The 24,952-nt window shown below is 21.9% G+C and overlaps 3 protein-coding genes across 5 annotated transcripts; 1 reads left to right on the top strand and 2 right to left on the bottom strand.

The window, feature by feature from the left end:
• Positions 1–295: 295 nt before the first annotated feature.
• LOC552509 (MKI67 FHA domain-interacting nucleolar phosphoprotein-like) lies at positions 296–1,537 on the bottom strand. The gene is made up of 4 exons (XM_006564270.3): positions 1,326–1,537; positions 1,012–1,233; positions 640–748; positions 296–563 (listed from the first exon to the last, which is right to left on the bottom strand). Exons 1-4 carry the CDS (start codon positions 1,461–1,463, stop codon positions 316–318), a joined length of 717 nt encoding a protein of 238 aa, XP_006564333.1. The 5' UTR covers positions 1,464–1,537; the 3' UTR covers positions 296–315.
• Positions 1,538–10,766: 9,229 nt separating this feature from the next.
• LOC551102 (S-adenosylmethionine synthase) lies at positions 10,767–18,604 on the top strand. 2 transcript variants are annotated; one of them, XM_006564268.3, is made up of 10 exons: positions 10,767–10,942; positions 11,460–12,018; positions 12,964–13,041; positions 13,290–13,412; positions 14,770–14,882; positions 15,882–16,025; positions 16,241–16,459; positions 16,550–16,732; positions 16,844–16,977; positions 17,126–18,604. In XM_006564268.3, the coding sequence occupies exons 2-10, from the start codon at positions 11,904–11,906 to the stop codon at positions 17,229–17,231; spliced, it is 1,215 nt and encodes a 404-aa protein (XP_006564331.1). In that variant the 5' UTR covers positions 10,767–10,942; positions 11,460–11,903; the 3' UTR covers positions 17,232–18,604. The 2 variants fall into 2 exon arrangements, with proteins under 2 accessions (XP_006564331.1, XP_006564332.1); XM_006564269.3 differs by lacking the exon at positions 14,770–14,882 and adding an exon at positions 14,022–14,134.
• A 2,367-nt stretch (positions 18,605–20,971) lies between these two features.
• On the bottom strand, positions 20,972–23,717 carry LOC725515 (zinc finger protein 543). 2 transcript variants are annotated; one of them, XM_006564267.3, is made up of 5 exons: positions 23,368–23,717; positions 22,132–22,462; positions 21,766–22,014; positions 21,493–21,675; positions 20,972–21,414 (listed from the first exon to the last, which is right to left on the bottom strand). In XM_006564267.3, the coding sequence occupies exons 1-5, from the start codon at positions 23,530–23,532 to the stop codon at positions 21,044–21,046; spliced, it is 1,299 nt and encodes a 432-aa protein (XP_006564330.1). In that variant the 5' UTR covers positions 23,533–23,717; the 3' UTR covers positions 20,972–21,043. The 2 variants fall into 2 exon arrangements, with proteins under 2 accessions (XP_006564330.1, XP_006564329.1); XM_006564266.3 differs by having other exon boundaries at positions 20,973–21,414; positions 21,766–22,035.
• Positions 23,718–24,952: the final 1,235 nt, after the last annotated feature.

Here is a 24,952-nt window from a genome sequence, read left to right as displayed (position 1 = left end):
TATGTTGGAAAAAATTTTCAATAAAAATTAAATGAAAAAAATATAATTTTACAATTTTATGCTTTTTTTTATAATTTTTAGATACATGAAAATTGGATTTGATATTTTAAATGAAATTATAAATTTCTTAATAAAACAATCAAATATATTATTTCAAATAAAAAGCTTAAAAGTTAAACTATTTATATTGCAAAATCATTATATTTTAAAAAATATTTTATTCTAAAGTGATTTGCTATTTATAATATATAAATACGAATAAACATGTAATTATTTTTGTTTTTAATAAAAAATTAATGTTAACAAAAATATTTCTTAATATTGTTTAGAATCATCTATTGGTATAAATTTCATATCAAAACCTTTTTCTTTTAATTTCTTTTCTAAAATAGATAATTTATCTTTTGTACTTTGTACGAATCTTATATGCTTTTTTTTGTCAATATTTCCATTTCTTATCTTAGTAACTTTATTTCTATTTATTATTTTAGGATAAATTTCTTTTGTCCATGATCTACCAACAAAAAAACCACTATGTTGTTTTTCAGGTGGGATATATGTAGCTAAATAAAAAAATATTACATTAATTTAGTTTAATTAAAAAATTCATTTAATAATGTTGTGTAATTTTTATAATACCTTTTAATAATCTTCCACACATAAGATAATTATTCATTGTTTCTGCAGCTATTTTAGCAACTTCAGGATACATAAACTCCACATATCCATAACCACGACTTCTACCAGTCTAAAAATATATTATATATTATGAGATTGTATTTTATTTATTATTATTATATTATTATTATATTATTATTATATATTTTATATTATTTTTATATTATTATCATATAATAGAATCATATATTAGAAATTGAACAAAATATTATAATATAATATTTTATGATAAATTTAAACTAAATAAAAAAAATGTTTATTTATAAAATAATTGAATAAGTTATAATTTATTTTTATTTATATTATATATAAATTAATAATTATGATACTTACATTTTTTGACCGAACAACACGTACTCTAGTTACATTTCCAAATTGTTTAAAATAATCTATCATTTGTTCTTCATAAAAGCCATGAGGTATATGTCCTAAATATACTATACCTCTTGGATAATTTTTTTGGAATTTTGTTTGTCTAATTTTAGCTTTATTAATTTTATATGATTTTTCTACTTTCGGAGTTGAAGCTGTATTTATTACTTCAGCATTTTTTTTCTATAATATTAAAATATATTTTAATTTTATTATTATTTTAACTATTAACAATATTATTTAAATACATAATATATATTTAAACACCATCTAACCTTAAGTACTTTTTTAATATTTTCAATTGCTTTGGATACAGTTGATTCTTCTTCTAATTCTGATGATTTTCGTTTAATTTTTATTGCTTTTTTAAGTGGTGGCACTCTTATTGCATTAGATCTTTTTTTAATTTTCATTTTAAATTTTCAATAATATAACCTATCTAGAAATATAATGTTATAGAAACTTTTAATACAATATGGTATAACTTTTAATACAACTTTTAACCGCTAGGTGAAGACACATTAAAAGAACATTTTCATGTAACATAAATTTTGATATTCATGATATTAATTTCTCTATTTTATTCCATAACAAAAAAAGTATTTATATATCAGTATTAATATCTTTCAAATAATATATATATATATATATTATTATATGAATTTCTTTTTGCTACGAGAATTTGGAAGTCATATCATTGTGGCAGTATTTATATATTTCATTTTTATAGGTAAAATTTATATTATTTTATTTTATTCTTGAAAACAATTCTTTATCTATTATTCACGTTAAAATTTTAAACTAAACGATTTCATATTTTAATTATAAGATTTTAATAACTATAAAATCATATGTTAATCTAATATAAAACTTTATTTTAACTTTAATTTTATAGTAAAAACTATTAATTTTGACATCACAGATATAATTTTTATTAATTAATATGATAAATGTATCGATAAATTCCAGAAATAAAAAAAATAAAAAATATAGTGCATCAGGAAATGCATTTAATGTTTACTATTAATATTAATATTATACTATTAATATTATATATGAAAAATTAAGTGATGAAATCTTTATACGATATTATTCAATTATATATGTATGTTGTATATATATATGTACCATTCAATTTAATCGGTGGTTAAGAAATCATATGATTCGGCATGTTGTTTGATAAACTGCGATTCTAGGATAAATTACAAGAATTCATTCGTTATCATTATTTCGTAACTTTCTCGATATTCAAATCATAAATTCGATAAAAAATAATATCACATTAATATTTCATCATTATGTGCTTTTCAAAAAATAATTATGTTATATGTAATCCGTCAAAAATAAATGCTAATAAAAATGTTTACTATTCTAAATAAAAACTCGATTTCAAATCATAGAATATTTTAAATATTAAGAAAACCATAATAATTTGTATCCTATTTATACGTAAATAAGACATTCAATAATATTATGTTACATACATAAACATTTTTTTCATTCCATATTAAGAACTCTATATTATTTAAAAAAAAAATTTATTTAAAAGAAACAAAAATTTTTTAATAATTTTTTAATAAAAAAATTCTCATCTCTTGAGTTTACACTCGTAAAATAAATAAAAATAAGAAAATAAAAAGTATATAAAAAAAGAGTAAACAAAAAGATAATGCAATATGAAAAAAAAGTTAAGAATAGAAATGTAACTTTTTAAAAAATATAGCTCTTTCTTTAGTAAAAGCATATTAGTCGAAATAAGTTCCTTTAATATTTAGAAGACTCCTCATCTATTTCGAGCAGCTGGTTGCCTCGTTGAACATCGATCGCATGGTCAGCTTTTTCTGTGTGAAAGACACCAAAATATACATATATGTATATACATTAGGAGAAAGAGAGAAGGAGAGGAAGAGAGAGAGAGAGAAAGAGAGAGAGAGAGAGAGAGAGCAAAGAAGAGTTAGAGAAAACGAGTCAAAGTAAGAAAAGAGACAGAGTATATCTATCTTTTGTAAACGAAGTGAGGCGACGGAACCAAAGGGTTTTCAGGGTCAAGGCAAACTACTCTTTCCTTTCTCTGTCATTTTCTATCTTTCACTGTTTATATTCTTCTCTAACATACATAAGCTCAGTGTCATGTATTACTCGAGTCAGTGTCAAGGGTCACTGAACTTTTGATTCGAACTATCTTTGTCACCGTCTTTGCGTATAAAATTTGAATTTTTCTACTAATCTCAATTACAAACAATATGGATAACAGTTTTTACAATTTTTACAATTACTTAAAATTCTGGCTTATTTTAAATTTAATTAAATATTAATTGTCTAATCCCAGATAAAGATTTGTAATTAAAAATATATATAGGATTCATTTTTATTAAATTAAATTAATTAATTTTTTTATTTTTTTTAAATTTTAAAAAGGAAAATGAAGAAGCTGATAAGTTCTCCAACAAAATTTTCACAAGAAAAAAATTATAAATTATATTTTATATAAATTACTTTTATTGAAATGAACATTATAGAAATTGATAATAAATATAATATAAATATTATAAGAATGATTTTAGGAATTAAAAAAATTTTTTTATTTAATTTGGTTTTTTTGTTTTTTTTTTATTTAATAAAATTTAAAAAAAAATAATTTGAATTGATTCTGTTAATTTATTAATTTTCAGATAATAAATTAATAAAAATCAATTTGGCACGCAATCATTTTTTTGAATCATTATCAAACAAGTTGCGATAATCAATTTTTTTTGTATTAAAATTTATTAATAAATCTTACTATTGATACTTTCTTTTGTAATTGTAATTTTTATTTGTATAAATAATGTAATAATGATATACATTATATATATATATTACATAATTTTTATTTTATTTTATATTAGTCATCTTTAAAAGTAAGTTTTTATTAATTTAGATGATTCAAATATATTATAATTAAATCTTATAATTAAATTTAAATTTTACAATTTTGCTATATTTTTGCTATATAAATGAAAAGATATGATGTAATAATGAATATGCATATAACTCATTGTATACTTCAGAGATATAGTATCGATTTCTATTTTCAAAATTGATTCAAATATTTTTTATATACGAAATTATTTATTAATTGCTAATAAATCTTATTTATATTTTTAAATTTTTATTTTTAAAATTTTTTATAATGATTTATAGATACTATTTAGCTCATCATTTATATAATTTTTTATTTAATAAGAAAAACTTAAAAATTAGATATAATAATTTACAATTTATGACATTAAAATCTAATTAAATAAATTCTAATCCTATTATTCAAAAGTTAAAAATTATAATCTGTTTTATTTCTAGAAAATTCTTAATTACTTAACTTCTTAGTACTAAATATTATAAAAAAGAAAAATTTTTTTTTCGCTTTTTATAAATAATTTGCGAGTGTTTTTTATCTAGTTTATCTTTATTAACATACTATTAAGCATACATAATAAGCAAGTTATTACTAAGCATTTAAATAATATATAAATACATTTACTTCCGTCTTATTATTCTTGACGTAACAAATACAAAATTATATGGATTCATTTATTTCTATTAATAATCTCTCTTTATTGATAATATTATACATTTTTATAATCATAATAAGAAAAAAAAACATAGAATAAATGTGTAACACAACACCCTGACCTATTTCCATTGTAATAGTGATTAGTGAAAATTTTATCATTTTCTAACCGATTTATATTTTTTGATTTATATTTTTTTCCTACCGTTGAGATAATAAATTATGTTTTGTTAATAAAAATAAGAAAGGAAAGAATTGCTTTGAATGATATAGCAATCAGTTAATGTCAAACAATATCTTCTTATATGTGTATATAAATTGACCATGAACTACGAACGTTTATAAATTAAATATAGCAGTAAAGAATAAGATGGCGATACTAAGCGAAAATAAATGTAACTTTTTCATTTTTTAAATAAAAAAAAAAATTAATATTTTTGTCATAACGATCTTGCACGTTTTACAAAACAAAAATATATGTATATAAATAATTTTATAATTGTTTTTAATAAAAATCATAAGGAAACTAATTTGTGAATAAATTCGTCGTCTAAAAGTTCGTCATCCAATCTTTTAGTATTTAACCGACAATGATTGATGGATAACTGGCATCAACATATCCGTAAGTATCGCCAATTTAACAGCATCACGACATCGGTACAGAAACTTTCAATTGTCTAAACATAAATATAGACATCATATACATTTCATAATAAGATGAAATGAATAGAAAGTCGATGTCAACGTGTGTGCAGCACACGATCGTACTTTGATCGGCGAAAGATTCAGGTTGCTAGCGAAAAGATGTGAGACCATGTCGATAAATGATTGAATTGTTGCCGTTGAATTGGCGCACTGCAATTAAAATACATGTAATTAACATGAATATGCCGATACCGACTGGTTGCCGATCAATTGAGGTGCTGTCAAATGGGCGACGACCTTTACCCAAGTATTGGGTAAAATGGCGGAGGTACGGGGGTAAGATGATCATATTAATTTAATGAATACGATTTTGATATGCGAATAAGTCAATCTTATTATAGTTGGTGTAAAATTTGTATTGAAATAGTTAAAGCATTTGTATTCGGTATTCTTTAAAGATATATAATTCATATATATTCGTTATATACTTATTATATCATACTATACTAATGAAACAATAAATAATTTTAAAATATAAAGTGAATTATAAATCATGGTAAAATAAAAAGTTCATCTTACCCCATTATTTTGTTCCAACCAAACACATGGATAAATAAAATATCAATATATATATATCAAAGTAAAATTGAGACTTAAAATTCCATTGTTAATTTATAAAAAAAATATCAATGTTTTTGTGATATCAAAAATTAAAAAAAAAATATTAAATGGATTAAAACTTATGTAACGTATGAAACTGAAATCGCTACTTTTTTCAAAATATCGATTCATTTTAATACCTATGTCTGACATTATTTGGTATACAAAATTAAAATTTGTAGATTGATATTAATGATTGATAGTATCGATATGATATCGATCTCAATATTAATTATGTATACATATATTATGTATATATATATTATTGGCCATGAATATTCTGATGTTTTATTAAATTTAAAATAAGAACACTACATGAATATAATTAAAGTTACACAAATTAATAAGGTATGAATTAAAGACAAATCAATTTTACTTGTATTATTTTTTTGTCACTGTTTGAATTAGTCTTTGTATTAATTGTTTAAAAGAACAAAATCATTTTTGTAATATTTAACATACAATAAGCATACATTAATAAATATAATATTACAACATGATAGATAATTTATATGTATATATGTAGAAATTCTTATTAGAGATAATATTTTAATATTCTTATTACATATTCTATTATTACATGTGTGTACGTATACTTGTGTGAGAATACATATGTATATTAATCAAAAATAATGTATTAAAAATGAATTAAAATATAAATACATTTAATGTATTCTTACACGATCTTTTTGATATAATATAATTGTAAATGTAGTGTTGAAATACTAAAATAATAATAAAGAACCATTGACAATACTAGATACATATAGTATATATGTCATTCAAGTTAAAAAGTCAATAAGTCAACGAAAAATCAATTCAACAAAGCGTTTGGTACAGTTAAAATTTTAAAGTAAGATACCTTATGTCAACATATGCTATGTTCTTCTCAATACAAAAAAATGATCTTGTCTATATGAATATATATTGAAGGTAGGATATTTTACTAACAATATACTAACAATATATCACATTACTATACAAAATGTATTATATTTTGAGAATAATAATAATAATTCGATTGAAAAATGTTCTGTTGAATGAAATATTTCTACATTGATATTATAATAATATATAATTTATTTATATTAATAATATTAAAATATATATTTTGTTAAATTGAATTTAAAACATATAAACAAAATATAAATAATTTTTAATAAAATTATTTAAAAATTAAATAATAATTTTAATTTAATTTTAATTTTATATTAAATAATAAAGTTATGAAATTCGTATGCAATAATATTTATCAATAATAATGCGATATAAATCGTTTTAAATAGAATTCTAAGAATGCTAGTTCAAAAACGTATCAGTTCAATGAACTCCGAAACGATATTGATTTCATACGTCCAAGGGACGTTTAATATGATATTCTTAATCATCAACAGTGATCCAATGAATTGAATTATCTTTTAAAAATTATTACTAAAAGAATGTTTCATTCAAAGAATAAATATTTGAAAGGAATCAATGAAATTTTTAATAATGGAACTATATTTATGAAAATGATTATGAACTTAATATAATTTGTTTGTATAAATATAATTAAAATGATGGAAATAGAAAAATATAAAATATTTTCATATTTTCTTTTAGATAAATAATTCTTAATATTATGTGTTATAATATTTGAATACAATTATATATAAATATATTAAATATATATTAATATTATTATATATATTATTATATTAAATATATATTCAATTAAAAATATATATATATCTATTATATATATCGAAAACGAAAAAATTACACATAAACTTTATCGTAAAACTAGAAAATAAATCTTTATGAAGATAATAGATAATAAAAATAAAATTATTAATTATTAAAATATTTTTCGACAAATTTTCAAAAGATACAAGACATCGGAAAATATAATTAGAACAAAAAAGGAAAAAAATCTTGCAAGCTCATAAGAATCAATAGAATGCGAAAGAAATAAAAAAAAATTATTTATATATTAATATGAGATTAAAGAAAAAATTATCAATTTGTCAATAGGGATCGCTCGGATTAAATTAATAAGATAACAATCTATGACTTTTTCCAAATTGTTAAAAATTAAAAAAAAGATATTATGTCATAGTTTTTCTGATCACTATAAAATACAGATATTAGATGTAATGTATTAGATCAAATAAGCCAAATCATTTAATCAAATGAATTAATTAAAAAATTAATGTTTTGAAACAAGCAAAAATTGTAAAAAATTAATATGTATAACATCATTTATTAAAATGTTGATTTACATTTAGAAATATTGATGTTTTTTATTTTGTTATATACAATGGTATAATTTCATTTAAAATTAATATCTATATAATTTTCAGTATGAATATGAATAAAAAATATTTATTTATTCCATTATTATTAAAATCATTAATAAATTAATGATTTATTATTTAATAATTATTATTAAAAAATAAATAAATTTTTTTCATAATTTATTTTTTTTACTTTTTTTAATTTTCATTAATATTTTTTCTTGTTTTAATTGAAATAGTAAGCGTTAGTTTAAGTATGGAAGTAACTTTATATTGCATATTGTAATGCAATTTTAGTCGTATTTTTACTAACAAATCTATAATAATTGATTATATTAATTGTCATTTTAACAATAGTTTTCTTATTTTTAAATATTTAATATGATATAAAACTTGCATCAAGAAAGTATATTTAATTAAAATTCGTTGAACCATACAATCAATTGAACATAAATCGACCGATATCATTACATTAAAAAAAAAAAAAATGATAAAAAATAATGATTAAAGTAATGTGTTAATATTTATTATTTGTAAAATATTGAATTTATTTTTCACACGCTTTATTTAATGAAACTTATTAATTATTATAATATCTAATTTCAGATAACTTTCAATTATTTTTATAAGCATATTATATAATATTTATAATAATTATATCGATTAACAAAAATAAACTATATGTTGTAATACATATATATATATATATATATATATATATATGTAAGTAGTTTGTATTTCTCATCTCTTTATTTTTTCTAACAAATTCTATATTATGTACATAATCGTATAAATTTCGAAAAGATAATATTTCACAAAATGTAGAAATTCATTTTTAAAAATTATTTAACAATTAAGTTGATAAATATTATCTATATCAATAAGTATATAATAAGCGAATTGTAAAAAAAATAAAATGCTGTAACACAAACTGAAAATCTTAGAAGAAAATTCCAACATAAGATTTCACAGACATTTCATCATTTAAATAAAAAGATATTTAATTGCAAAAAAAGAAAGACTGCTTGCTTGCAGTTTACTCATGTCTCATGTTTAGTTGTCTCAGTGATATTCAGACTATGTTCTATGATTTCACCCTGTGAAAAGATTACGTTTCTTTTTCCTTTTCATTAAGAATTGCATGTTTATAGAATGAGATAATACAGATATAAAATAATTGAGATTGTATAAATTGCACGTGTCTTCTACAAAAAGGAAAAACCGCAAGTACAATTAGTATAATAGAATGTAATTACGTAGTGAATATGTTATAGTATCGTAAGATAACTTCAATTTGATAAAGAAAGTTGCATTACGAACATTACAAACATAAATTAAAAATTAAAAATAAAATATCAGTGATAAATTAATATGAATCAACAGTTTTAATACATTATTTAGTTTTATTATTAAATTAAATAAAATTAATAAAATAAATAATTTGAACTTTTATTATTTATATAAAGAAAAAAAATTAATACCAAATATTAATTTAAAAAAAATTATGATTTCATTTCATAATTTAAAATCTTTATATTATTATTATTATTATTATTAATAAAATAACTAAATATAAAATTAATTATAATAATTAATAAAAATTTAAAATTTTCAGAAAAAATAATTATATATATATTTATCGTAAATTTTATTGTAAAAATCTAAAAGATATAAAAGTTTCTACATATAGAAAGATTTATAAAAAATTTATTCAATTTTAAATAATTTAATGTTGATAAAATATTATTTTATTATATAATATTATTTTATTAATAGAAAAAGAGTAAAAAGATAAAGCTAAATAATGATCTTTAATTTAAATAATTCAAATGAATGATAAAATCTATTTTTATCAATTTTTCAAATAAAAAAAAAATATTAATTTTAAAATTTAAATTGATTTATTTACGAACTGAAATACTTTACAAATCGATTTATGATTAAATAATATGATGCAATAATAATAGATAATAGAAAATTTATTTATCAATCTTTTTATTTGTATATATTCAATTATTAAATTATTCCAATATTTTTTTACTATTAATTTTTAACAAGATTTTTAACAAGAATTTTTATGAAAACTTTTATAAAATTAACTTTAAAAAATAACTAAAAGAATGGAAACATTTGCATTGAAATACATTTTGAAATATATATTATATAGTATATAATATTATATATCATATATATATCAATGTTTTGTTAACGAAACATGTTTACTAAAAATAATTAAATTGTATTGATTATTTTTCATTGTTCATATTTCATCAGTTTTTACAAATTTTCTTTTTTCTTTTCATTTTCACTATTCACTTTCTTTAATTATGTATAGAATTTTTCTTTTTCTTGAAAATAACAGAATTTGCAATAAAAAATATCTTATCGCTTTATTATTTTACTCTAGGATTCTTTAATATTTTGTTAAAAACTTGTGCAATTATATCTATATATATATATATATAAATACTTACATCCTTCAACATACATTACTATATGAATGCTTTCTTCAACCCCACTCAAGTATTTCTCAACTTGGAGGGAGATGCTATAACATATAAAAGTCCGAATGATACATCTACTCAGTAGCAATTCTGTTCTTTCGAAGAAAATATACAAAACGTACAGCAGCTTGATAATTCAAGTCGGCTTGAACTCAAAGCTCAAAGTTCAATATACAATTATCCGGTTATTCTTTGAAAGTTTTCCATTCGAATAACCAGTGATTTTCTATAGAATCAAGACGCTATATTATAACGAGGTGACGAATATTTTTAATTTGATTAAGATAATGGTTAATATGGGAGATTATAAATTCAAATGAGTGTATTATCAGTGAAAATATGTGATCATTAAAAATCACGAATGTTTCGTTATATTAATTTTATTTAATATAAAAACTTTTAAACTTTTACATAAACATAAACAGTTTATTATATATAAAGCTATTTTGTTCTTACAGATACATACATTCTTACAGATTCATATATATATTAAAAAAAAAAATGTATTGATAAAAAATACAACTCTAGATAAGAGATATTTTTTTTTAAATTTTTCTTTTTTTAAATATTGAAAAAAATATATATATTTTATATTCTTATTTTTATTAATATATAATAAATAAATATAAATATCATTAATTGACATAATAATATATTAATTATTATGATATAAACAATTTTCAATTATTTTTAAAATCATACTATTAATTAAATCATTGAATTACAATTGTAAAATGTAGAATAAAAATAAAATATGATTTTTTTTTCTTACAGGAATATTAAATATCGGGATTAAACATCAAAACGTGAAAAGTAAAAACAAAATCCACACAAATTTAATCGAATTCCGCGCCGATCATCATCTCCTGGGTGATAGAGTGTCACGTGACTCGAAATTAGCCGAACGAAACGAAGGTACCGAGGTTATAAATAGCGGTCACTACAGAGTGGGGAGTCTCTTTTACTTTCTACACTGTACAATAGTGCATTTGCTCCGCGCTTGTCTGACTATTACGTTTTGTGCTGTGCTGGTGTAAGGTTCGCTCGTGCGAAACCAAAGTAGGATATAAAGTTCGGACTAAACTTTCTCATTTTCTCTAAGTATTAGCGACATCGAACGAGCTGAACGTGTCAATAAAATTGCAACACGTGGCCAAAGTATTGGAACGCAGACAAAAGAAACCGAAGTCTATATCCACGATCACGAAAAGAAAGAAAATGCCGGAGACCGCTCATCACATGAACGGATATGCTAACGGGCATACACCACCCGAGCTACAACAGGAAGGTAGTTTTCTCTTCACTTCGGAGTCCGTTGGTGAAGGCCATCCAGGTAGGAACCTTAAAAAGCATGCGTTCACCTCATGACTCTTCTGTATTTCCGATGTTGTACGACTTCGTCTTGAGTTCCATGTCGGAGAGCCGCGTGTGCCGCCATGAAACTCGATGAACGGATCATACATATATACCGTGTGCGCACGCCGCAATTCTACCCTTCCTTCCCGCTTTCTTACTTTCCTTAAAAGCTTCGAAATGTGGGGATGGTATTATATTGCGATTTATTCATTGTTCAATTATCTTTTTAATATCTATAAAATATCAAATATTGATTCATTTAGATACTAAAACTATATTTTTTAAAACTGATATCAAGCAGAAGCGAATATGTACTCCGGCGTCGCCATGTGCTTCTTAATATTACAATTTATGATTTTTAATTTTTTATTATATGTATTTTTTCTTACATATATATTAAAATTTTTTTCTTAACCTAATTGTATATTTTTAACTTATTAAAATTAAATATAATTATATTTTTATATAATTCATCAATTTTTTATATTACTTATCTACTAATTATCTTTTACACGTGTAAACTCTAAAGTAGTTAATATTTATTTAATCATGAATTTTTATTGAACTATAATAATTTTTTTAATTCACATTATTTATTTTATATAATTTAAAATAAAATTAAAATTTTTTATTGAAAAAAATAATTAAATATTGTTCGATTTATTGTAGAATAGATCTTATAATATTAGTTTCAATAATCCATTTTAATAAAATTTTGTAAACGTGTATATACCAAATTTGAATCAATTAATAATATAGCATATATTTGATTTTATGATTATGCAATTGTTTCTATGAATATGTTTTATTTATCATGAAATTCACACATATATGAATAAAAACAGTCAATTATTCATAATTTTAAAAAAATTTTATTTATTTTATAATTATAAGCTATTTTATTTTTTTTTTCTTTTTTTAGATAAAATGTGTGATCAAATAAGTGATGCTATTTTAGATGCACATTTAAAGCAAGATCCGAATGCAAAAGTGGCTTGTGGTGAGTTTTCTCAAAATGATTTTAATTTTTTTAATGACTTGAAACAGTTGGTGCTATAACCTCTATTTATAAATTAGTTACTATGACCTTGAGTTAATTTTGAATCATAGAATTCTGAAGGGACCTAGTACTTAATATAATATATATAACTTAATTTACTATTACTAAATATAAAATATTTTCATCAAATTATAATCTTTATATTTATATGTGTATATATATATATATCATATTTTTAAATTATTTAGAGACTGTGACAAAAACAGGGATGGTTTTATTATGTGGAGAAATTACATCAAAAGCTGTGGTAGATTATCAAAAAATTGTTCGGGATACTGTTAAACACATTGGATATGATGATTCTTCAAAAGGTAAAAAATATTTTTATTTATTCTTTAGGTTTCCTCTTTTCAGTGATGTATGTTTGTTAAATCCCTTATAACCCTAATTTTGTTAAATTTATTTTATCTATACATCTAAAACATTTAAAAATTTCCTTGCTAACAAAAAATTTCTAACTTATATATATATATATATATATATATGCCCTGTGGCCGGATGATATTTTTATTATCTTATCCTTCATAAAATTCGCCTCATTTGGTTCTTTAGAATTAAATTTTATAAATACACGATCGAATCATGGCACGAAAGTTTCCAGCTCTAAATATAAAAATTTTTAGAATGCTTCGTTTATTTATTAAATTAAAAAATATATTTTTGATATGTACAATATATATGTATATACACACACATACAAACGCACATATACATATATATATATATATAAAAGAATAATGAAAAATTTCAAGTTCTTATAAAAAGATGTGCTTTACGCTACATACACGTTAATAAATTGTTGGAGAAAATTCCATGACTCGATCGATTGGATGACCAATATCCTGTTCATTATCTTTCGGAAAAAATAAATAAAAGAACACGTATGAATATGTAACGTAAGCATATCATGATCGTGGCAGGATTCGATTGGCATACGTTGAACCTTTTGGTGGCGATCGAACAACAATCTCCAAATATCGCTGATGGTGTTCATTTGGCCAGGGAAGAGAAGGACTTGGGTGCAGGTGATCAGGTACATAACCCATTCTCAGCCCGTGCCGCAGAGCAGCCATATAATTCATTAACATACTCTCTTTTTTATTTTTTGTTTTTTTTTTTGTTTTTTTTTATTTTAAAAAATTTTTTTTGTCCTCTTCTTTCTTTCTTATAATGTATTTTATAGAATTCTTACACATATATTTCCTTATGTTATGTGTGAGTGAGTGAATCTGTGTTTATAAATAAGTATTATAATTATACAAATATAAATTATATATTTTATAACATAGAAATTTTATTAGGAAGTTTCATATATAAATAAATTCTATGATAATTATTATAACATATAAATATATCAATCTATATAAAAATATTTCAAAAAAAAAATATTTTATTTTGAATATTTTAGTTAGGCTTAAAATTATTATTAGCTTTAAAATTATATATAATATTAATTGTAAGAAAATTTATATGGTATTTATATATAATTACATTAAAATAACTTATATTTTCAATTTCTTTCCAAAGCAAGAAGGTAACATTATTATTGTGAAATATTATTGAAATAGCAGAATAAACTGGAATATGATACAGTGAAACATCAGTGTAATGAAAGTGTTGATATTCATGGTAGAGAATATTTATATCTCATTCATATAATTTCTGCAGGTTTTGACTTCAAGCTCTGCAGTGTTTTATTGGCGCTTGATGCTCAATCACCAAATATTGCAGCAGGAGTTCATGAAAACCGTAGTGATGAAGAAGTTGGCGCAGGAGATCAGGTCAATTAGTATTCTGATCTGTTCATTCGAGTTTTCTGTTCTTCTTTTTGTTCTATTGCCTAGCATAGTTGCTTCTTTTTAGTTTCCTGAATAATGTGTATATATTTGTTTTCCCTATTTTCAATTGTTTTCTATGTATAGCAGTAATAGAATATTCTTATATCATTATTATATATTTGTTGTACAAATATTTAATTTTAATAGTAATATTGTATAGCTTATTCTTTTTTCATGTTTCTTCTTGTTTTATATATAGGTTTATTATATCAACCTTTCATTTTTTAGTAATAGTTAATTGTTGTTCATAGTTATTATGAAAGCATGTATAAACTATTAGAACTTACCTGATAACTTAGAATATATTTCTTTTTTAATATTTCTTCTACTATCTTATTAATTTTATTTAATTATCTGATTGTTTGTGCTAAAAAAATGATTTTACAATATGTTATAATATTTGTTAATATTTACTCTTTCTTAAAAATTCTTTATAAATATTTATTAACATTTTATTTATTTCATGATTATATTTAAATTTTTTCTATATACTGAAGTAATTTCATATTGTTCTTCTCATAATTGCTGATTCAAAATCCAATATATTTTAATTAGTTTTGAAAATCTCATTTTCTCAAATTTATATTATTATTTTATTATATAACAAAAATTATTAATTTAAAAAATATTGTATATAGTTATCCCAATATTGATTAGTAATTCTGCTCTGTGTGACACCTTTCTTGTATTTTATTAAGTTTCTTATATTTTATTAAGAATCTTATAGTATATCATATATTTAGTTATGTGCATATTTCAAATGTGAATTAACATATTGAAACTGTATGTTGTGTGCACGTTATTACTTTATTAATGCTTAATCTCCTATATTAAGAATTTACACAATATTGCAAATTAATTAAAAGCACAATAAATCTTTTTCTAATTGCTTCAAGTTTATATTTTATAAATTTTAGTTTATAACTCAAATTATTATCTCAGGGTCTGATGTTTGGATATGCAACAGATGAAACCGATGAATGTATGCCATTAACTGTTGTCCTGGCACATAAATTAAATCAGAAAATTGCAGAATTAAGGCGAAGCGGAGAATTATGGTGGGCAAGACCAGATTCAAAAACACAAGTATGATTATTAATAAATTGAAGCAATATATATTTTAATAATATTTAAATAAATTTAATAATTTATATTAATATTTTCAATGATGTCACATAGTATTTGCTACTCTTGAGTGCCATGATGTAATATATATTACTGAGAATAATAATAATTATTATAAATTATATATATATTTTTGAATATATTTTATTTCTAATATTTTGAAAATTATAAAATAGGTCACTTGTGAATATGTAATGGATCATGGTGCCTGTGTACCTATAAGGGTTCATACTGTAGTAGTGTCATTGCAACATAGTGAAAAAATTTGTTTGGAAGATTTACGTAAAGTAGTTATGGAAAAAATTATCAAAGAAGTAATTCCAGCAAGGTATTTAGATGATAAAACAATCTTCCATGTTAATCCTTGTGGATTATTTATTATTGGTGGTCCACAGGTAAAGTACATATTTTTTATATTCAATTAATTAATAATTTTAAATTAATTTTTGTAAATTATATTAATATTTGTTTATTTATTACATTAGAGCGATGCGGGTCTTACTGGTCGGAAAATTATAGTTGATACATATGGTGGTTGGGGAGCTCATGGAGGAGGAGCATTTTCTGGCAAAGATTTCACAAAAGTTGATAGATCTGCTGCTTATGCAGCAAGATGGGTTGCTAAATCTTTGGTGAAAGCTGGTCTTTGCAGACGATGCCTTGTACAAGTATGAATTACCGATATTTTTATTATTATTATTATTATTAATGAAATATTTGTTTAATATCTTTGTTTAATATTCTTAATGAAAATATAAATATTTACAACAAATTTTTAGGTTTCTTATGCTATTGGAGTAGCAGAACCTCTTTCAATCACAGTTTTTGATTATGGTACTTCTAAATTATCTCAAAACGAACTTTTAGATATAGTTAATAAAAATTTTGATTTACGACCTGGGAAAATCGTTAAGTAAGTATGATATATTTTTATATCATAATAATATTTTAAATATAAATAATTATAAAATTATGATGCATATAATGATGATGCACTGCATATAATAATAAATAATTAAATTTGATTAAATATTATAAATAGCAATATAATCATTTTTTAGAGAGTTGAATCTTCGTAATCCAATTTATCAACAAACTAGCACATATGGACATTTCGGTCGAGAAGGATTCACTTGGGAACAGCCAAAAACTCTAATTCTCGATTGATGAGAATATAGATAAATCAGTTTGACGTTTCTTATTATAAAACGTCGTTCTCAATAATCATATATCTCGTAAACGTTCTTCGAGATTTTCCGACCTCCGCGCTACTTCGCCAAGTCCATCAATTCCTTTTGCCAATTTAGTACTAGCAAGAAGAATGACATATTAGGTTTTTCCACATCATGAGATACTTGGTATTATGTGGTATTATAGTACAAATTTTGTTTATCCAGTATGCAGACAAGAGCAGTCAATTTTTCTCTACTATTTGAAAACTGAATTGAAGTTTATCGATTATTAGATATAATGAAACTATTGACAATGAGGAAAAATAAACTAAACTAAACCTGTTATGAGTATCTTATCCTACATATGTATTCGTAACAGTAAAGTAGTTTATTCAGTGATGCAATTCATTACTGTGGCTTGTAAGTGGTGTGTGTTGGAAGTAAAAAATGATAAAAGAACAATAATACTTAAAATGAAAAACAATCTATATTTCAAAAATGTATAAATTGGCAACATCGGGCCGTGCCTCAAAGCAAATATTTGAGATGAAAACGTTCTCTCAAATTTTTAACAGTGTTTTAGTACTTTATATGAACGTACATGAAAGTTTGACCAACTTCCTTTTAGAGAATATTAATGTAATATTTTAATAACTTGTGTTTTTACATATTCTAGCAAATTCAATAATTAATAATAATGGTGCTTTCATGTATGTTTCTTCATTAGAATTATTTATCGTTCGAGTGCAAATATAAACTGGTAACGACTATGTACATTAATTTTAGCAAAGTGGGAAAATGAATTAATTAAAGCGACCAATTATAAACGAACTTACTTTTTGCATAGTTAAACATTTGTGACATATGCAGTATAATGTTGACGAGGAGTTAATAATATCGCATTTATTTAAATCTGATTGTTAATTAAAACATAACAAATTTTTTAATTATATTTAAATTTAAGTAATGGCGATACTACTAACTCTCATATATTTATATACATATATATATATATTTTTTTCCCTCTTTGCTTTGTTTAATTAGATAATTTTAATAGACATTTTCGATCTTGTAATGTATAGCAAATAATACAAAATCGAATGTTAGACCTTATTTTATGGAGGTCTAATACAGATCGTGTGGCGGAGCTCGAAAATTATACGATTTTTCCAATTTAGAGTGCGAAGATCTGTGACGTTATCGTATTTTGAACAACAGAAGTGTAAATGTGAAAATTTAGTAAATTCGTTCCGTTAGATTGATGTACCGATCTATCGTGTAATGGTATTGGCAGTGTAAAGATGCACAAGATTATATGCAAATCATAATAAAAAAAGATTTTTTAATAAAATATTAAATTGTCACTGATTTTATTTATTTTTTGGTCCAACTATTTATAATACCTTCTGCGATTCCTCCTGATATTTTATAATTAAATAATTATATAAAATTATTTACATATAAATTGGAGCTCTGTTGCACAGATTACAAAATTGCAAATTGCGATTAGCTGTAAAAGAAAGTCAATAAATAACTTTTGCATTTTCATAATTATTTTTCTTAACGATAATGCAAAGAATATAAAAATAACTTTCTTTATATATAGCCTATTAGTATTTATTTTCTAATATTTACATTTTAATGTGAAATATATATGATGTAGTATTTTAAAAAATTAAAAAATATAATATTATATAATATAAATTATAGAACATTAAAATTTATTGCAGATACAATAATTTAATATATTAAATAAAATATGTTATTTATTTTTACCACAATTGTATTATATAGTGTCATTTAAAAATTGTATAAAATTATTTATCCTAGATATATCTTTATTAATATATTAATTATCATTAATACTAATTATCAATTATTGATATTTAAATACACTGCCTAAAAAGCAGAAAAATATATCGATAAAACTTTGAATATATAAATAAATGATTAGTAAATTGTTATTGTACAAATTTATGTAGTATTCTTAACATTATATATCGAATGTGAAATATATCTATGGAATAAATCTCATAATTTTCTGAATATAATCCTTTCTGATAAATTGCAATATTATATTATGATTCAACATGTATAATAAATTGTAGTTAAATTTTGTAGATGAATAATGATAAAAATAACAATTAAAATTAAATAATTTGCATTTACTTTTTTCGTTTTAATAATTTCATCCATTATAAACTTTTTATGAATTTTACAAATTTATTCAATATGTTATGATAATATTCTATAATGAATTATATCATGTACATATGAAACGTAATACTATATATTCGTATCGTTATATTTTTAGATATAAGGAAAAATAAAAAAAATATATGATTTTTTTTTGTTAAAATATATTTGCTCTTTTTAAATCACATTTTTTAGATCAATTTGTTTTTAAATAATTAATTATAATTTTAGCATAAATTTACGAATTATTAATTTTATATTTTTACTATAATATGTACAATATATTATGTATAATTATATTATTTTTAAATTTAATTGGGAATAATCAAAACAATGTAAAAAGACATATAAGATATTTAATTATATTCTTATAATAATATATATATATACATAGAAATTCACGGAATTATATACAATACAGTCATGAAAATATGAATAAAGAAAAAACTTTTTATAAAATATGTTAAAATACTGTTACTGATTCATAATTTTAACAATATACATTATTGAAATATAATATATACATAATAGTATATAATGAAAAAGAAAAAATATCAAATTTGAGATACATATATAAACTTTACATTTCTTATGAAATAGAATTATATTTTATATACTTATAATTTTTTATGTGATTTTAAATATTCAAAAATAATATGAAAATAGTATTATTAAAATTCCAAATATATATAATACAAAATAATAAATAATCAAATTTTGAAATCATATTATGCTTTTCTTAAGAATAAAAAAAATCATATAAATATAGATGATATATAAATATAGTTCTTTTTTCTAGACGTAAATATTATTTATTTATAGGATGAAAAAAATACTTTGCTGAAAATTATATTTGTTTTATAAAAATACACTTTTATATTAATGTTTCATAATATTTCGAAATATTTAAATATTGTTAATTTCGTTATATGCAATATAATTTGATAACTTTTCAAAACTAATAATTATAACTATAAAATAAAATTTTAAGGTGAAAATGGGACATACAGATTATGTAAATCTTTTTTTATCATTTTACTAATATTTAAAATATTTTTAAGCAATTATTAAAAAACTCAACATATTATTGTATATAAACTAATAATTAAGTCATATTGTTAATGTAATAATGTTAAAAATTTACTTTTTAAAAAATTATATACATTATATAAATTTTTTAACTTTGAATAATGAATTTAAATAATAAATTAAAAAGAAAAAATTATGTAAAAAAAAACTGTAATATATAAAATTATAATAAATAAGAAATGTTTCTATCTTAAAACAGAAAAAATTCTAAATCTATGTTTATAAGATTTTTTTTAATTCTAAAGAAAAGCAGAATATGATATTAAATTTTGGTTTTCTATTTCAGTGATATAGACATAGAAAAACATAATCAACATAGAATATAGAAATATATCTGAAATTATAATGAACAAATTAGTGCATAATTATCATTATAGTTAAGATATGTTTTATAAATTATTCTAAGAGATTAAAAAAAATTATATTATGTATTTAAAAAAATGTTTATAGAAATATTGCATAATTTTAATTTAATGTTGACTGATATTGTAAATGAGATAATATTTATATGTTAAGATAAATTTAATTTGTTAATATTTTTTTAGGTGCGTGAATACGACTGTGTCTTAATAGTGAACTTTTGTCGGTAAAAGATTTTTCACATTCTACACATTTATATGTTCTACCAGTATGTGTAACCAAATGTCTGCTAAGTCCAGATGCATGACAAAAAGCTTTAGGACAAAGTTGACAATGATGCAATTGAATATCATTTGGATCTAATTTTTGATGCCTTCTCATATGTACTTTTAATGCTTCTCTTTGAGTAAAACTTTTATCACAATGTTGACATTGGAATGGTTTTTGACCAGAATGAGTCATGAGATGGCGAAGTAAAATTTCTTTCTGTGCAAAGGCGCGATGACAAATATTACAACCAAATGGTTTTTCACCTATATAAAATATAATTTTAAAAATGAAAATTTAAATGCATATAATAATTATTCAATTTTTAAAATAATTAAAATTACCTGTATGAGTACGTTCATGTCTCACCAAAGCTGATCTAGTAGGAAACCATTTTTCACAAGCTTGACATGTAAAACCTCTTTGTGTAGAATGAACAGACTGATGACTTTTTAACATTATTCTTCTGGTGAATGCTTTTGGACATTTATCACATTGAAATACTTTTAATTCTTCACTTGTTTCAACTATATAAAAAATTTAGATACATTAAGAAAAAAAAATTTCACAGTATAAAAATCATTTATATATATATATATATATAAAATTTGTATTACCCATGGTATCACCAATTGGTTGTAATTTTAATGTTTCTCCTTGACTTGAATTACTTGTAACTTCCATCATATAAACATTTTTATGATCAGCATTTGCAATTGCTCTTTGTACTTCTTCTGCTTCATCTTCTGATTCTTGTTCTTGTTTAATACGTGATGTACGTATTGTGCAACGTGCTTTAGCAGCACGTTCCTCTGCAGGTACTAATGTGATATTTTCTGGATCTTCTGACATTGTTTCTTCCATCTCTATATTTTCAGAATTCATTCCTATATTTAATATAAATATAATAATTTATAAAATAAACTTGGAAAAAAATTATATATTAATTAAATTCTAAAAACAAATAAAAACTTTTAATATACCTAAAATATAACCACCAACAAGTTCTTCTTCTGTCACTTCAATCGGATCTCCATCTTTTTGTCCACTATTACCTTTAATTGAAACTAAATCAGCCAATAATTGTTTAACTTGTTTAGATTTTCCACTGTTAGAAGAATCTTTTAATTCATCTCTATTGCTATCCTGACTTTCTCCTTCTTCACTTTGGCCAGTTAATTGTTGAATTAATTTCATATGTTTACGAAGTTTTGCATCAGCAGCTTCACATTTTTTCTTAAATTGATAGGATTTTTCTAATTGATATTTGCATGGATGACAAATCATATTTGGAAGACCATCTTCTTCATAAACCTACAATGTATGAAATTTTATTAATTTTCCATTAATATATTAAATACTTATATATAAACTTCTTACAATATAATATATCTTATAATATTTATAATAATTATTTAAATATTTGCAAATCATTTTTTTTCAGCAATATATAAAAATAAGTTTGTATACATTTTTATTTTAATTATGTTAAATTATATTAACTTATATTTAAATTATGTTTTATGTTTACTTATATCTCAAATCTTAAAATTTTGAAACAATGGAGATAATGAAAATATTGAAAAATTGTATAATGAATTCAAAAAAAATATTCATTATATAGTGAAATATTAGTAAAAAGAAATATTAGATATTTTGTCTTTTTTATATTTATATTTAATTTACAACTTTTATATTACAATTATTTATATCTAAAAAGAAAAAGTTCAGTAGACATATATGAAGTGTCAATATTAATACATTGGCTATAACATTACAGATTTCTATAAATCCATAGGGTAAATGATCTGTAATGCAATGATACGCCTTGTCTAGATTCCTGTAATGAAAGGGAAGGTGGCGTCGACATATCGTGAACGTAAAGTCGATAACTCGGTAAAGCCGGTAGTTGCTTTGCGCAGTGTGTCGCGCGTTGCCCGAGACCTAAAGTTAAATCATAGACGGTTCTATACCTCGTCTGTGGTTAAACGTTTCCTTTATACCTACATCGAATGTGTAAGTGACCCTCACAAATACAGAGCAAAATCAAAGAGTGGGGTAAAAATGAGAGAGAGAGAGACAAAGAGAATCTCACGCAGAGAGATAAACTAGATTCCTATTTTTCGATAAGATTCTTATGTACATACGAAAGATGATTAACTAATGCAATTTTAACTTAAATTTATCACATATTTATTAAATTAAATCTTCAAACTTACCTCCAGATTAACACAAGCCATTATTCGTAAAGATAAGGGAATAGTTTCATCGTCGTAAATCGGCACCATCTCCTCCTCCTTTGCCAAGCACAGTCGGCACAGCTCGTTCACATGAATGATTACGTTACTCGTGCTATCACCCTTTTTTCTGCTATATGTTTTCATTTTGATGTTCTTTGAAATCTTCTACACGTTTGTTACGTAGATATTTCACCTTTAATATCAAGGAGAAATAGAGTTTTCCCTGGAAAACTCTGGAGAACGAGACTCAGTCACACACAACGGAATCTATAATGGCGGCGGCGTCGGTTGCGGCGGCAGCGACGATTGACCAATGGCGGACATACGGCGCTGTAGTATAGCAAAGATGGAGAATTGTGAATTTTCTACACGCGGGAAGGAGAAAGATGGTTACGTATAAAAGAGAAACTGCGTCGTTTAGGGTCTTCGTCATCGTAAAGTCGGTAAGGCCGGTAACTATTATTGATTTTCTATTCTTCCCAACGGCGGGAAATAATCTTCCATTTGCTATTATAGCGGTATATTCGAATTTTTTTGTATTTAATGTTTTCACATTATTATATTTCTTATTTCTTATATTAAGTTGTTAATTAAAGAAATGATTATTCATAATAACAATAAAGATAGCAATAAATGCATTAATTCGTATTATTTCATAATACTGACTAAAGAAATATGTTTCGCATTGGATTGCATTCGAACAATGGTTTTCGTAGAATATCGACCGTTCAGAGATACGTATTATAAAAACTTTAATACTTTCTTCATTAATATTATTACAAATAATACAAATAGAGATTATTATTATGATCAAATATATTAATTATGATATAATTTTTATATTTTTAATGTATAGCAATTATAGATAGTAATATTAACATTTTCATTATCCGACTCTCTTGGTAAGAAATTAGATTATATATATACATATATATATATAAATGTTTAATTGCTATGTTTTATTTGTAAAATTGCTTAAATGAACATATAAACATATTAAACTTAATATACTTAATTATTTTTATTTTTCCATTAATAATTTATTTCGTAATATACTATTTGATTTTTTTATATTAATTAAATTATCGCGTATTTATAAAAATGATTAAATAAATCTAAAACTATCTCAATTATTATTTTTTTTATTTTTAGAGAGAAAATTATATATTATAAAATTATATATTAAATAATTTATTTTTCATAATTTTATATTGTTATTATAATTGAAGAGTATAGAAACTTTATTTTTTGTTTTAAAAATAATTAACGTATTTAAAAATTTCAAAATAATTATCATTGAAATTTATTTATTTAATCATAAATAACTTTATAATTAAATTTTTTTTACCCGAACTAAAAATTAAATTTTATAATAAATTTTTAAAAAAGATTTTTTTATTTTATGGTTTTTATAATTGATGCAATCGATTTTTTATAATTATGAAATATTATAATAGGAGAATTATATTTCATTAATTTTTTATAATTATGCAAAAATCTTTTATCCATTATATTTTTCAAGATGAAATTTTCTAAAAATATTAATGAGGAAGTATACAGATAT

Source organism: Apis mellifera, linkage group LG7 (genome assembly GCF_003254395.2).
Source record: "Apis mellifera strain DH4 linkage group LG7, Amel_HAv3.1, whole genome shotgun sequence".
Lineage (NCBI taxonomy): Eukaryota > Metazoa > Arthropoda > Insecta > Hymenoptera > Apidae > Apis > Apis mellifera.
The sequence above is the reverse complement of the archived record's forward strand: the minus strand, read 5'-3'. Positions and strand labels throughout refer to the sequence as shown.